This window comes from Narcine bancroftii, chromosome 6 (assembly GCF_036971445.1).
Source record: "Narcine bancroftii isolate sNarBan1 chromosome 6, sNarBan1.hap1, whole genome shotgun sequence".
NCBI lineage: Eukaryota > Metazoa > Chordata > Chondrichthyes > Torpediniformes > Narcinidae > Narcine > Narcine bancroftii.
The window spans coordinates 145,586,571-145,600,292 of NC_091474.1; the positions used below are offsets into that span (position 1 = coordinate 145,586,571).

Sequence of the window (13,722 nt, forward strand, 5' to 3'; positions counted from 1 at the left end):
TGCACAGAGTTTAACATTTATGAAGTTCATCAGGCCTTGGTGCTTGAAAGGTAAATGGTTGCCACTCAGGAAGGTTCTTGTCAGCTTTCAGAGAGAGATTTGTTGTTTGCTGGACACAAACTGATTTCTTCTAATCAGCCACTTCCCCCATCAGGGTTTTCCAGATGATAACCTCTTTTTTTCAGGTCACCACAGAGTTCCTTTTTGTTTCTCTTATTTCAAGTGAAATATTAGGCAGCCAGTCCTCTCCTCTTGTATGGACCACAGGGGTTTGACCAGGCTGAACTAAGCATTCACAACCCGTCTTCAAAATGGGGTTTTTCCACAAGCTCGCCAGCTTGTCCTGTTCCTGTCCTAGCTGCTGCTGCTGAACTCTAGAACTAAATTCTCTTTCTCTCTCTCTCTCAAACACACACAGAGAAAGGCCTGTATGACTCCCTCTGCTTGCAAAACCACATGACACTTTTAGAACAGCAAACTGCACTCAGACAGCCTGCGGCTCCAAGCCTAAACCTCCGAGTTCTTTCATCTGTTGTTTTTCAAAACAACAATCCATTAGTGAAGTCTCTATAGGCACTCCCCAAAGCTTTTGCAAAGGCACTTGGAGCCGCCTGTCTAGCTTGAGCAGAGCTCCAGTATTTTAAATGAGATCTGTTTTGAAGTGTTTGTATGTGACCTACACTAAACAAAATCTGCCACAATTTATCACCCAAAAACATATCTACATACAATATAAAACACAACATAATCTGTCACACTAGATTTAAGTTATCATTCAAAATTTAGTGGGAGAGAATTTTTTTCTTGTGACAGGCAAGTATATTTCTGCATGGACTCACCACCTGCATATTCAACTCCACTGAGTTAATAGAAACAAGCGTATCAGTACAACTGGTAGCACATTGCCAACAATGGAGTATTCATAGAATTAAAATGCCTAAATTTCAATGAAACATTTTCTTGTGAATTGAAAGCACAAAATATTCTACCAAAAGTGACTGCTGTCTGTGTACTAAACCAATTTTAGAAAATAAGTTTCATGTCTGCTTTCTCAGGCTGTCCTCTAACATTCATGGATGTACTGAAAGGAATCTCTGATGTTTATCAAATCGAACCTGAGTGCATTTTGTTTTCTTCATGACTCAAAGTGGCAATGTACAGAGAATGTTCTAAATTTAATTCAAGAATCCAACTTCCTTTCGGTTATCCCTCAGATTGTTTCCATATACTTCCTTTCCTTTTGGAAGCAATGATTACATTATCTGCCCAAATATACCCCAATATCTCTTGAATCTATTTATACTGTGCACTTCCAAGGCTGTATTTAATGATATTCTGAGATATTAATAAATGGAAATAAATCTTCAATGCTTTACAAAAGACTAAAAGATGTGATAACAAATATTGGCTAAGATCAGAAAAGGGAAGAGAAAATGAATATTTTCCAGTAAAAAAAACTACAGTAAGCTCACTGTAAAAGTTATTACTTACATGTCCATCACAGAATCCAACAGTGCAGGGTTTCCCTTTGCGCAGATACAGAAACTGTTTGTTTTGATCTATAAATGGATTACAAGTTCCATCTTCTCTACAACAAACTTTGCAGGAATTGTCAGTTTCTAAACGCAAAAACAAGGGACCATTTTAATATCTACACATGCAGTATATAATTCATAAAATACTATTGGCAACTGAATAAAATATAGTTCCATGTAGTAGATGTAGTTTTAAAATTAAACTAGGTTATACAGAAAAGATTCCAAATTCAAATCAAAAATTCAGTTCTAACTTCAAATGATGATTCAGATTGTCCTTTGCTACTCTTCTTGAGAGAGCATTGATAATATTATCTTCCATAAATATATTCTGGTATCTCTTGAACCCAAATCCATTTTTCTAGTCTGACTTATTCCATATTTCTTTTGGGCAGAGAGTCTCTGGGACCTTATCTGTTTGTGGTCCCAAACAGTCACCAGGGCCAATCTCATGACCCTCAGCACCCTAAGCAAGGATCTGGTAGCTATAAGACCTCAGGTGGAAGATTGCTGAGACCCTCTTTCTGGAGGAAAGTTCTGAGAGTGTAAACAGCTAATTATTTCAATAAATCAGAGACAAAGTCAACTATTAAAGCTGATGTGAATGATTGCTGGATTTTAAAAATGTGACTTCTAGTCCTTGACCCTTCCATCCACTGCATCATGATCTCACCATCCACTATGTCCAGATCCCTCAATATTTTAATTTACCAATCTACTCAAATAACAGTCATACCTCATCCCACATTCTCATAAATCTTTTCTGGACTTTCTCCTCTGCTTTCACATCATTCCTATAATAAGATGGCCAGAACTGAACTCAATAATCCAGCAGAGGCCAGACCTATGTTTTATAATGGTCCATGTCTCTATTAAAAAAAGCTCTCAACTCTGTATGACTTATTAACTGATGTCAATTCGCCCTATTCCTTCCAGTGACATAACCCCCAAGCATTCTGGTCCCTCCTCTTCCTGATTAGAACCAGATCTTTATTGTATAATTGCATTTCCTCATCCTTCCAATCTCACATTTTTCTGCATTAAACTTTATCTGTCACGTCTGCCCATTCTATGGCCTTTTTATACAATGCTGCAATTTATAATTATTGAAAGTCAAGCTTCATCTTAATTGCAAATTTAGATATTATGGTTTGTATTGCCAGGTTCAGTTCATTAACATGGTTCAAAATGGAGGAGTCACGTGATGGAGTACTGGCCGGTCAGGGAACTCCAGCCCTCTCCGGAAAAGTTTAAAAAAATACACAAAACACAAAGGCACAAGAATAAAAATTAAAACAAAGTGAAAGTAAAGGTGGGAAGAAAATGGCAGCGAAGAAAGAAAAGTCGAAAGCAACGGGAAGAAGAGAAGAAGAAAGAACGTCGGAAGAAGAAGGTGAAGGCCTTACCTGACCGAGGAGGCCCGCCGCGGAGAGAGAAGCCCGCTCCCTAAGGTCAGTTGAAGTCCCGAGCTCGGGACTACAAAAATGGCTCGCGGAGCCAAGTAAAAGTGCGCAACCGCGCATGAAAAAAAAAACACTGACGGGAGGGGGGACCAGCTGAGGAATCGATCTCCACAGCTGAGAATGACAGCTGCAACACAGCAACAGGAAGAGAACATAGAAAATAAAGAGAACAAGAAAGAAGAGAGTAAAAAGAAAACAAGGAAACAACTGATGACCAACCCAGAGGAAGAAGAAGAAGAACATAGAGAAATGGAAGAAGAAGGGAAAGGCAAGACAATGGATATTTTTTTTTAAAGAATATATGGAATCAGTAAAAGAATGGCAATTACAAGAATTTAGTGAAATAAAAAGAATTAAAAGTGCAGAAGAAAAAATGAATAGATTAGAGATGGTCATGTCAGATATAGGAAAAAGAGTGGACAAGGTGGAAGAACGAGAAACAGCCGTAGAAATGGAAGTAGAGGACTTAAAAAAGAACATGGCTCAAAACAAAAGCACTGAGCCTACACCATCTGTGAAGGTCATCATTATTACCTTACTCCAGAATGAAAAGAACATGAGAAATTGAAGCAGGAGTGAGCTAGGTGGCCCACCGACCCTGCTCCACCATTCAATAAAGTTATAGATGACTTGGCCCAAGATTCAGTTCCCCTTATGCACCTGTAATCTAATCTTTACTGTTCAAAAATCTATCTTGAATTTATTTGATGAGGCAGTCTCTACTGTTTCAGAGAATTCCACAGATTCACTACTCTCTGAGAGAAGAAGTTCTGCAGCTCTGACTTAAATCTGCTCTTCCATATCTTGAGGCCATGCCCCTCAGTTGCAGTCTCAACTGCCTGTTTATACAACATTCCTGTTATCTATTCCTTTCATAATTTTATGCTTCTATAAAGATCCCTCCTCACTGCAATAGCTGGAGTTTCTGTGAGAAGTGCATGTCAGGCCAATTTCAAAAAAAATATTTGAATGGAAATTGGCACAACTGTGGCTGACAAGAGAATTCAAAGTAAAGGCAAAAGGGAGGACATACAAGGAAGCAAAAACTTAGTGGGAAGATGGAGGACTGGGGAACTTTTAAAAACATATAGGAGGCAACTAAGAAGGTCATTAGGAATGAAAAAATGAACTTTGAAAGGAGGCTAGCAAATAATATCAAAAAGGACACCAAAATATTTCAAGTCTATTGAGAGTTCAAAAGAAGTCTTCTGGGGGAAGTTTATCACATTTGGTAGATTAACAACTAATTCTCAAATTCAATTCACAGAAATTGCCAGGAAGAGCATAGCAGCAACATGGAAGCCTGACTCCTATCTACTCCTTCGGAGATGAATTGCTGCATCCCAATTGAAAAGGTCACATACAAGCTCAGGAAGGGATACAACACCTTCCTAAAAATCTGGCAGCCTTATTTAGAGCATATAGGTACCTCATTGGTGCCAATATAGGGTTACGATCGCTACTGGCTAGCCAGTAGACCTCTGTCAAGATTTTAACACTCTGGTATTATCAGGTCTCCATATATTTTACTGTATGCACTGACAGTGGGATGCTTTTTTTGTGTTTCTTTTTCTTTGTTCTTTCTCTGTTTAACAGCGCTTCTATAGAGGGGACGGGTGGAGAGAGGGATTCTCTTGATGTTCCGTATTTGATATGATTGTTAAATATATTTAAAATCATAAATAAAATATTACAAAAAAGTTCAAAAGAGGCAAAAGTAGATATAGGATGGATAGAAAATGAGGCTGGAGAAATAATAATAGGTGATAAGGAGATGGCAGAGGAACTGAATGAGTATTTTACATCAGTCTTACGTTAGCAGCATACTAGGATCAAATAGGCCAAAATCAGCAAGGTTTCCTTGAGGGAAAATCTCGCCTGACAAAACTACTGTATTTTTTTGAGGAAACCACAAGCAGGCTAGACAAAGGACATGCAGTGAATGTTGTATATTTGGATATTCAAAAAGCCTTTGACAAGGTGCCACACAAAAGAAAGCCCATGCAATTACAGGAAAGAATGCCTGCATGAGTAGAGCATTGGCTGATTGGCAGGAAACAGAGAGTGGGAATAAAGGGATCCTTTTCTGGTTAGCTACCGTACTGTAGTAGCGTACTGCAGGGATCAATGTTGGGGCCACTTTTTACAATGTATGTAAATTATTTGGATTGAGCAATAAATGGCTTTGTGGCTAAGTTTGCAAATGATAGATAGGTGGAGGGGCAGGTTGTGAGGACAAAACAGAGGCTTTGAGAGACAAATAAATTAGGAGAATGGGCAAAGAAGTGGCAAGTGAAATACAATGTTGGAAAATATACACTCGTGCACTTCGATAGATGGATAAAAGGGCAGACTATTATTTGGATGGGGAGAAAACTCAAAACTTGTAGGCGCAAAGGGACTTGGGAGTCCTCATGCAGCATACCCTAAAGGTTAAGCTCCAGGTTGAGTTGGAGGTGAAGAAGGCAAATGCAGTGTCGGCATTCATATCTAGAGGCATAGGATACAAGAGCATGATTGTGGTGTTGAGGTTTTATAAGGTGGTGAGGCCTCACTTGGATCTCTGGGTACAGTTTTGGGCTCCTTATTTAACAAAGGATGTGCTGGCATTGGAGAAGGTTCCAAGATGATTAACAAGAATGATTCCTGAAATGAAGGGATTATCCTATGAAGAACGTTTAACAGCTCTTGGAATGTAATCTTTGGAGTTCAGAAGAATTGAGGGAGGACCTCATAGAACCATTATGAATGTTAAAAGGCCTGGGCAGAGTCAATATGGAAAAATTGTTTCCTATGGTAGGGAGTCGAAGACAAGGGGATACAACTTCAGGATTGAAAAGTGCCCATTTAAAACAGATATGCAGAGGAATTTCTTTAGCCAGAGTGGTGAACCTCTGGAATTTACTGCCATGGGCGGCTGTGAAGGCCAGGTCGTTGGGTGTATTTAAGGCAGATTGATAGCTATCTAAATAGACAGGTTATCAAAGGTTAAGGGGAGAAGACAGGGGACTGGGGCTGAGTGGGAGAATGGATTATCTTATGATGAAATAGCAGAGCAGACTTGACAGGCCAAATAACCTACTTCGCTCCTATATCTTATGGTCTATGGTCTCATTAATCTAAACTTCAATTACTACAGTCACAGGCTACTGGATCTTTCCTTATAAGCTAGCCCCTCATTTCCAGAGTCAATTTGAACCTCCTCTACACTCCCTCCAAAGCCCATATATTATTTCATAAGGAGACAAAATTACACACAATATTCCAAGTGCAGCTTCACCATAACCATGTACATTTGCAACACAACCTCCTTCCTCTCAAAACAATCCCTCTCACAATGAAGGCCAACATCCCATTTGCATTCTGATTGCCTGCTGCATTTGCAAACTAATATCTTGCAATCCATTTACAAGCACTCCAGGTCTCTCTGCAAAAAGCATACCACTATTTTCTACTATTTAAAATCAAACAACATTCACCATAATCTTCTGTTGGTGAAGCTGAATCAAAATCAGTTTTATATATCCATCCTATCAATGTCCCTTTTATGCCACATGTTACAAATTTGCTGAGGATCTTGTTATTGAGCACCTTATTAACAGCCTTTCAGTAAATCTACATCACCATGACCCCCATTAACCTCATCAACTCCATCCATTTCCTCATCAGAAAATTGTTCCTGAAAAATCCAGGCTGACTTGCTTAGTTAATTCAGTTCCCTCCAGGTGACTGTCAACTCTGTCCTGGATCAATGTTCATATAAACATGTAAAGGTTAAAAATAACTGGCCTGTAGTTGCTGGACTTATCCTTACTCCCTTTGAACAGAGGAGGAATATTTGTCAATCTCCAGTCTTCTGGCATCACCGCCATTTGCAAAGGGCATTGAAAGATTAAAGTCAATACCCTTAAAATGTTCTTCAAACTTCCTCCTGGTCCTTGTAATTTGACAACCAAGTTCAGCCAACTTTTTCCTTAAAGTATCTCATTTCTTACCACCCTCTTCCCTGAACGAATGCAAAGTATCAATTCAAATAAAAAGCTTTTAATTTTATCTTCATATTTTTCTGTACTCTGCCTCCATTTAGTGGTGTACTCTGCAGCTTCAGCACTTTTCTGTTTACTGATGAACTCTGTTTATTATTACATCTCTACTACTGCATTTTCCTTTCTTATTGCCTACCGAAATATCCCATTCATCTGAACGCCAATATTCTATTTCCAGCTGACTATGTTTTCCTTCCGATTCAATCCTCTGATTCCCACCCATCAGTAAACAGTACTGGAAACCCTCAGCCCTCTGCGGAATATTAGTCCCTTCCTGTTGAGTTACAATGCATCTGGTTTGTAAATTGTCAATGTGTAGAACTACAAATCCCTTCTTCCCTGGTGAGAGTATAATTTCCTCAGGAATCCAAAACCCTCCCTCTAGCCATTGTCCCATTTCTATATTCACAAGCACATGGTATTTCAGTGATGAGTCCTTTGAGTTCCAGCTTTTTACTCTCCCAACACCTTAAATTTTGTCTCATTTAATCCCTCAATGCACCTATATTGGTTGATACCAAGGTGGAACATGACCTCTCCCTGTTTAGCCTCCCCTTTAAGGATGCTATCCTATGAGTATGGAAGCATCTGCCTCCTTCACTTTTGAATCGTTTGTCCTAGATCTTCCTCCCCTCTGTGTAGCCGAGTCATTTGTGATGTTACATTACTAGCTCAGACTGCACCACTGTGTCTATTGAAGAAACATTAACAAATTAAACATGTTGTTTCCCTTGTGTATGTGATAACTCTGCTAAAATGCAAGCTATCCCTACCATATGTCGTACTGCTCTTTCACTATTTTCATCCTGCCTATTCTTCATCCTATTTAACACAAATTTGCACAAATAAGCACTTGCTACTTCTACTTGATTTCAAATCTGATTTGACATTAGAATTTTAACGATTCAGAAAATGGATATATATCAAAACAATTTAAATTAAGCAGGTCAACTCGGCAGGGATGTCCATTATCTCGCTCACTGTTCGCGTTAGCTACAGAACCATTGGCAGAACTGATAAGAACAGAAAATAAAATAAAAGGGATAAAAATAAAAGAGAAGGAATATAAAATCAGTCTATTTTGCAGACGACATCATAGTATACTTAACAGAACCAGAATTATCAATAAAAAAATTACATAAGAAATTGAAGGAATATGGAGAAGTATCGTGGTATAAGATCAACGCAAATAAAAGTGAAGCGATGCCAATGAATAATGCGGATTTCACAAAGTTTAAGAAAGAATCACCATTTAAATGGCAAACACAAGCAATCCGATACCTAGGTATTAGACTAGATAATAATCTAGGCCATCTATACAAATTAAATTATCAGCCATTAATGAAGAAATTACAAGATGACTTAGAACATTGGAAAGACTTACCACTAACACTGATAGGAAGGGTAAATTGCATTAAAATGAATATCTTCCCAAGGATACAATACCTATTCCAATCGTTACCAATTCACCTAACAGAGAAATTCTTCAAGGAGCTAAAGAAAATAATAAGGAAATTCTTATGGAAAGGGGGGAAACCGAGGATAGCGCTAGATAAATTAACAGAATGGTACAAACAAGGGGGCTGTCAGCTACCAAACTTTAAGAATTATTATAGACCAGCACAATTAAGATACCTATCAGATTTTTATCAGACAAGGGAAAAACCATATTGGACCAGATTAGAGCTAGACAAAATAGGGGAGAAGGTACCTGAACATATACTATATAAGTGGGATGAAATGCTGGTGCAACATGGGAATTCACCAGTACTGCACCATCTGCTCAACATTTCGAAGAAGATTCACGTAGAAAGGAAAAAAAACAAATTATCAACTACCAAAATTATTATTGATGCAAAATCAACTAATCCCCTTTCCTTGAGAGAATGGGGGAGAAAATGGATCAAAAGAATAGAAAATTGTTTTTCGGGAAATAAATTATTATCTTTTGAACAAATGAAGTGCAAATATGGTATAACTCACGGTATAATGTTTGCATACCACCAACTGAAAACCTACTTGAAGGACAAATTGGGAAGCAGGCTGAGGTTACCAGAAGGAAGCAATTTTGAATATGTGATTACAGACACAATGATAATTAAAAGATTTACAACAAACATGTACATCAAACTGCAAGAGAAAGAGAACGAGGAAAGAAGTTGTAAACCCAAATAAAAGTGGGAACAAGATCTAAACATAAAGATAAAGAATGAAACATGGGAAAAGATATGCTCCGGAACTACGAGAAATACAATAAACACGAGGTTACGCATGATACAATATAATTGGTTACACAGGCTATACACCACACCCCAAAAGTTAAATAAATGGGACTCAACAGATAGATGTTTTGGCTGTAAGAAGGAAACGGGAACAACAGTACATGCAATTTGGGCATGTGAGAAAATGGAAAAGTTTTGGGAAGATCTAAATCAGGTATTAAATAAAATCACAAAAAGCAACATACCAAAAAATCCAGAGATCTTTCTTCTAAGTAATATAAGAAGTAAAGAACTTGGACTCGATTTGGATGGAGCACAAAAAAGATTTATTATGATAGCCTTAGCTGTAGCAAAAAAAATGTATTATGTCAACCTGGAAATTAGAAGATAGCCTGAGAATACAGCAATGAATAAATGTATTCCATTGGAAAAAATAACATATAATTTAAGAAATAACATCACAGTATTCGACAAATTTGGGAAACGTACATGGAACACAACAGAGAAGTCCTATCGTGGACCTCCACCACCTAAAATGACAGAATGAGAAGAAAACGGAATGAACTGACCCAGTATGTAAAAGTAGATGACACAATTTTCTTGTTTATTGTCATTGTGTGATGACATTGTTTAATGACGTTGAGTGTGTGGGAAGGGGGATTGAAGGTGGGAGGGGGGAAAAAGGGGAGAAAATGACACTGTGTATATTCAAGAGGGAAATGTTTATGTGTATTTTGGTCAATATGGTTCAAAGTGTGAAAAATAAAAAAAATTTAAAAAAAAAGAATTTTAATGATTATAGTTCATTCAGTTACCAAATGGAGAACAGCCTACTGCGTGCGATTGATGCAGGTCAACATTTGGTCTCAGACCGAACTTTGATTAAACAATCAGTCCTTGTTTAAGCGAGGTCAAAAAATAGAACCCCAGAAATCTCTGTAAATCTTCTCACCATTGCAAGCACATGACTTGAGACCATGCTCTGCTTCACAGAAAGGGATGCATTCCCCATTTTTACACTTTCCCATGTCCACGCAGATTGTCTGATCTGCTGCATTACCAGGAGCAGGACAGAACTGGTCAGTCCCTGTCAATAAGAAATTTATTTAGTTTGAAACCTAAAGCAAGAGAATAAATGACCAATTTTAAGAAAAAGTGGACAGATTTAAAATCAATTATTGTAGCTAAGAAAACAATTCATTCATTATTGATTAATGTAAAGTTATTTCATTTTCAATGATCTAAAATGACTTCAGACATAACCAATAATTTTTCTGACATTAATTCATTATTTTGAAGTGTTAATCAAGCACATTGCATCAGAAAATGTGGCAGTCACTTCCTTCTCAGAATCAGGTGCTTCTCTGGCATTCATGTGGGGGTTTGTGTGCATTCTGCCTTCATTTAATACAATACAGGCTATTTCCAGGCCTAAATTTGTCATTGGTGATAGAAATGCTGTAACATAAAAAATTTTTTTAACATTTACAGGCAATTAATTTTTTTTTTAATGATCTTTTGTGGAAATTGCTGGATTTCTTTTTTCCCGTCCACTATTACTGCACTAATGAGACTTCAACTGAACTTTCTTGGAAAAGGATATGAGATGCCTAACAGACATAGATCTGCAGAGGGAGATGGGTACATTATGCTCTGGTAGATGAATGGTTAGCTCTTTTGGAGAGGGAGCTCCTAAAGTAGGTCAAATTGACAACCCACACAGCATGGTTATGCAGAACTCTAATGAGAGAACTGATTTGCAGCAAATCATTCTCAGTAATACATAAAATAAGTCCTTCTAAAATGTGAAATAAGATTTGCCCTTGGCCAGATCCATTTTTCAGTTCTTAATACTGTAACAGTTTTAGTAGTTATGAGTGTTGAAAGAATTCTCATCCTATTAAGCAATACATTGTTGTTATCACTGGTTAACTGATGAGCAATCAGTTGTGGCCTGATCTTGGAAACAATTTCTGTCAAGCATTTTGCAATGTTGGTCCATCCATTGGAAACACAGAAGATAACAGACACTGCAAGCACTGGCTCCATTTTGGCAGTGAAATTAAAACACAATCATCTGGAATGATGATTCGCACTGCACTTTGCTTCATTTTCTTATGCCCCACAGCTCTGTTAACCAACTGCGATGGCTTCTGAATCTTCATTAAATCTTTCAATAGTTACACCTCGTTAAAACTTAATGCATACATATTTTGACTACCACTCACCAGTACAAGAAGATTCTCCTTTGCATGTTGCATTGATTGCTTCCTGACATTTCTTTCCAGCTTTTTCAAATTGGCAATCTTTGCAGCATGGGCTGTTCTTGTCACTTCAGAAAAAGTTAATAGTTTTTAAAAAAAGTTCCATAAACAAAAAATGTACAGAAGTCAAAAATGATCAATTCCAAGATTCACATTTCCTAAAGTATATATTTGTGAATGATACATATTATTTGTGAATTCATAATGCTTTTTAAAAATTTTCTGCGTATTTTTAGACTATTAGAACATTTTTTTTTGTTTGAAATGATACTGATTGATCAAAAAATATCTGATTCTTCTTATTGTAGGTACAGTTTAAGAGAAAATACAAGTAAAAGAGTAAAAGATAATGGGGCGGGGAAGTGTTTGCAAGAAAAGTGGCTTTCATAATCCTACATTATTTTAATCTTCAAGTTCTGGCCAAACCAAATCAGCAATAGTAGCCTCAAGGGCAAGGTCATGAAGTGTATTTATCCAAGACAGCCTCTTGGAACAACAGTTATGTGAGGTCAAAACAAGGTAGAGTTTCATGTTCAGGTTGAAAGCAATATATGAAGAATTAAATATGAAAGGCTTTTCAATTTTTTGTTACCTGCATTTTTTGTCTTCCTTGAGTTTACATTGTTGAGTACAACATTTGTCTTCATGTAGATGTAAAAGCCCAGGATCACACTCCTCTCCTTCATCCACACGCGAGTTGCCACATACTTTATTGTTCCTCTTTTGAAAGCACTTGGACGCTTTATTAATTAGAGTCTGATAAATTGATCGTTTGCTGCAGTTGGAGAATAGCTAAAGAAATATAGACATGACATGAGATACACTATTTAGCATCTTTTATAGATTTCAAAAAGCATATTACTTATTTTGACAAAATCTATTTTCATGCTCACTCATTGAATAAGCATTCAGGCAAAAATTTAAAAGTAGCTTAATGAGATAGTGCAAGTATCAATGTGTTTTGAAATTAGCAGAGCATCATTTTTAAATGAAAAATCACATGTAGTTGTCAAAGTTAAAAATTCACTGATGACAAAGCTCTTTGATCTGAAACATAAACTTTCTTTTTCCCCATTGCAGATGATGCCAAAAATGAGGGTTTCCAGTATTTTTTTTGTGTTTATTTCAGCCAAGCAACGTACATGCTATGAAAGTATTATATGGTACAGAACTTTAAAATGAATTGCACCAAGACCAAATAGTGCTTTAACATTTTGCTAAACAAAAAATCTAGATCAAAAACCACAATAACATTTGACAGTGGAAGGCCGGTAGAACCAACATTAAACTTACTTTGCGTAGTGCAGCAGAATGGAAAAACTTTGAAGTACTTTTGTTATGTCGCAGACCAGTAGCAATGGAAATTCACCAAGGTAGTGATATATTTTTTCTTTTAAAACACTATTATTTATTAGTAACTACTAATAATATAACACATTAGTCAAATCAAAACCAACCATATGCAAATGTACTTGTTTGTGTGCATGGGATATCCAAACCATAACTGCTTAGGCACAATTCTGGAAAGTCATTCCAAAGATCAGTCTTAGAAATCCAGTGTCGAAGCACAAACTTTTAGACTGATACACAGAAGTAATCATGAAGAAGATGGGAGAGTTTCTTCCAGAGAAATATCCTTTCATACGAACAGTTATCATAATTCGCTTTTCCTTGCAGAGGGAAACAAACTCATGACTTTCACGATGCTTCCAAAATCCAGGTACGAGTCAATCGAAATAACATTACTTTGGTCACAATCTGCTGCAGAAATTCTGTTGCTTCCAAAACCCAGGTACAGGACAATCACCTTTCCTTTTGTCAAGGTGAGGTTCAATAATTCCCCTGACAGGGAAAATCAGCCAAATTGTCCATTATCACACAGTCATTCCTGCTCTGTATTCAATGAAATGGTCTATCAAGTGCTGTTCCTTAGTGCTCCACCCATATGACTCTCTCACCACCCGTGCCCCTGGAAAAAGCACCGATGTTCTTTCTCCTCTGCAAATTTGGGTACAATCTTTACTAGCCGTTGCCACCCAGTCACTCCAAAACTGTGAATGGTTGCAGTCTGTAGTAGCCCTTAAAGTGATACTCTAAATAAAACGGGGAGCTCGTAATACTTTATCTTAATCCAAATTTTTTTTAGGTATCACTACACCATGGCACAACACATTCTTGCTTGAGCAACCCAT

General features: G+C 37.3%; 2 protein-coding genes across 2 annotated transcripts in view; one reads left to right on the forward strand and one right to left on the reverse strand.

Annotated features, from left to right (window-relative positions):
- The window catches only part of iah1 (isoamyl acetate hydrolyzing esterase 1 (putative)), a 57,507-nt gene extending 50,456 nt beyond the window's left edge, over positions 1–7,051 (forward strand). The window contains exon 7 of the mRNA XM_069886275.1: positions 4,266–7,051. Coding sequence (XP_069742376.1) covers positions 4,266–4,286 — 21 coding nt within the window. The 3' untranslated portion in view covers positions 4,287–7,051. The remainder of the gene's footprint in view (positions 1–4,265) is intronic.
- Positions 1–13,722, reverse strand: part of adam17b (ADAM metallopeptidase domain 17b) — a 70,510-nt gene that overhangs the window by 8,454 nt on the left and 48,334 nt on the right. The window contains exons 13-16 of the mRNA XM_069886276.1: positions 12,123–12,322; positions 11,495–11,598; positions 10,219–10,353; positions 1,492–1,619 (exon numbers count right to left, since the gene is read on the reverse strand). Coding sequence (XP_069742377.1) covers positions 1,492–1,619; positions 10,219–10,353; positions 11,495–11,598; positions 12,123–12,322 — 567 coding nt within the window. The remainder of the gene's footprint in view (positions 1–1,491; positions 1,620–10,218; positions 10,354–11,494; positions 11,599–12,122; positions 12,323–13,722) is intronic.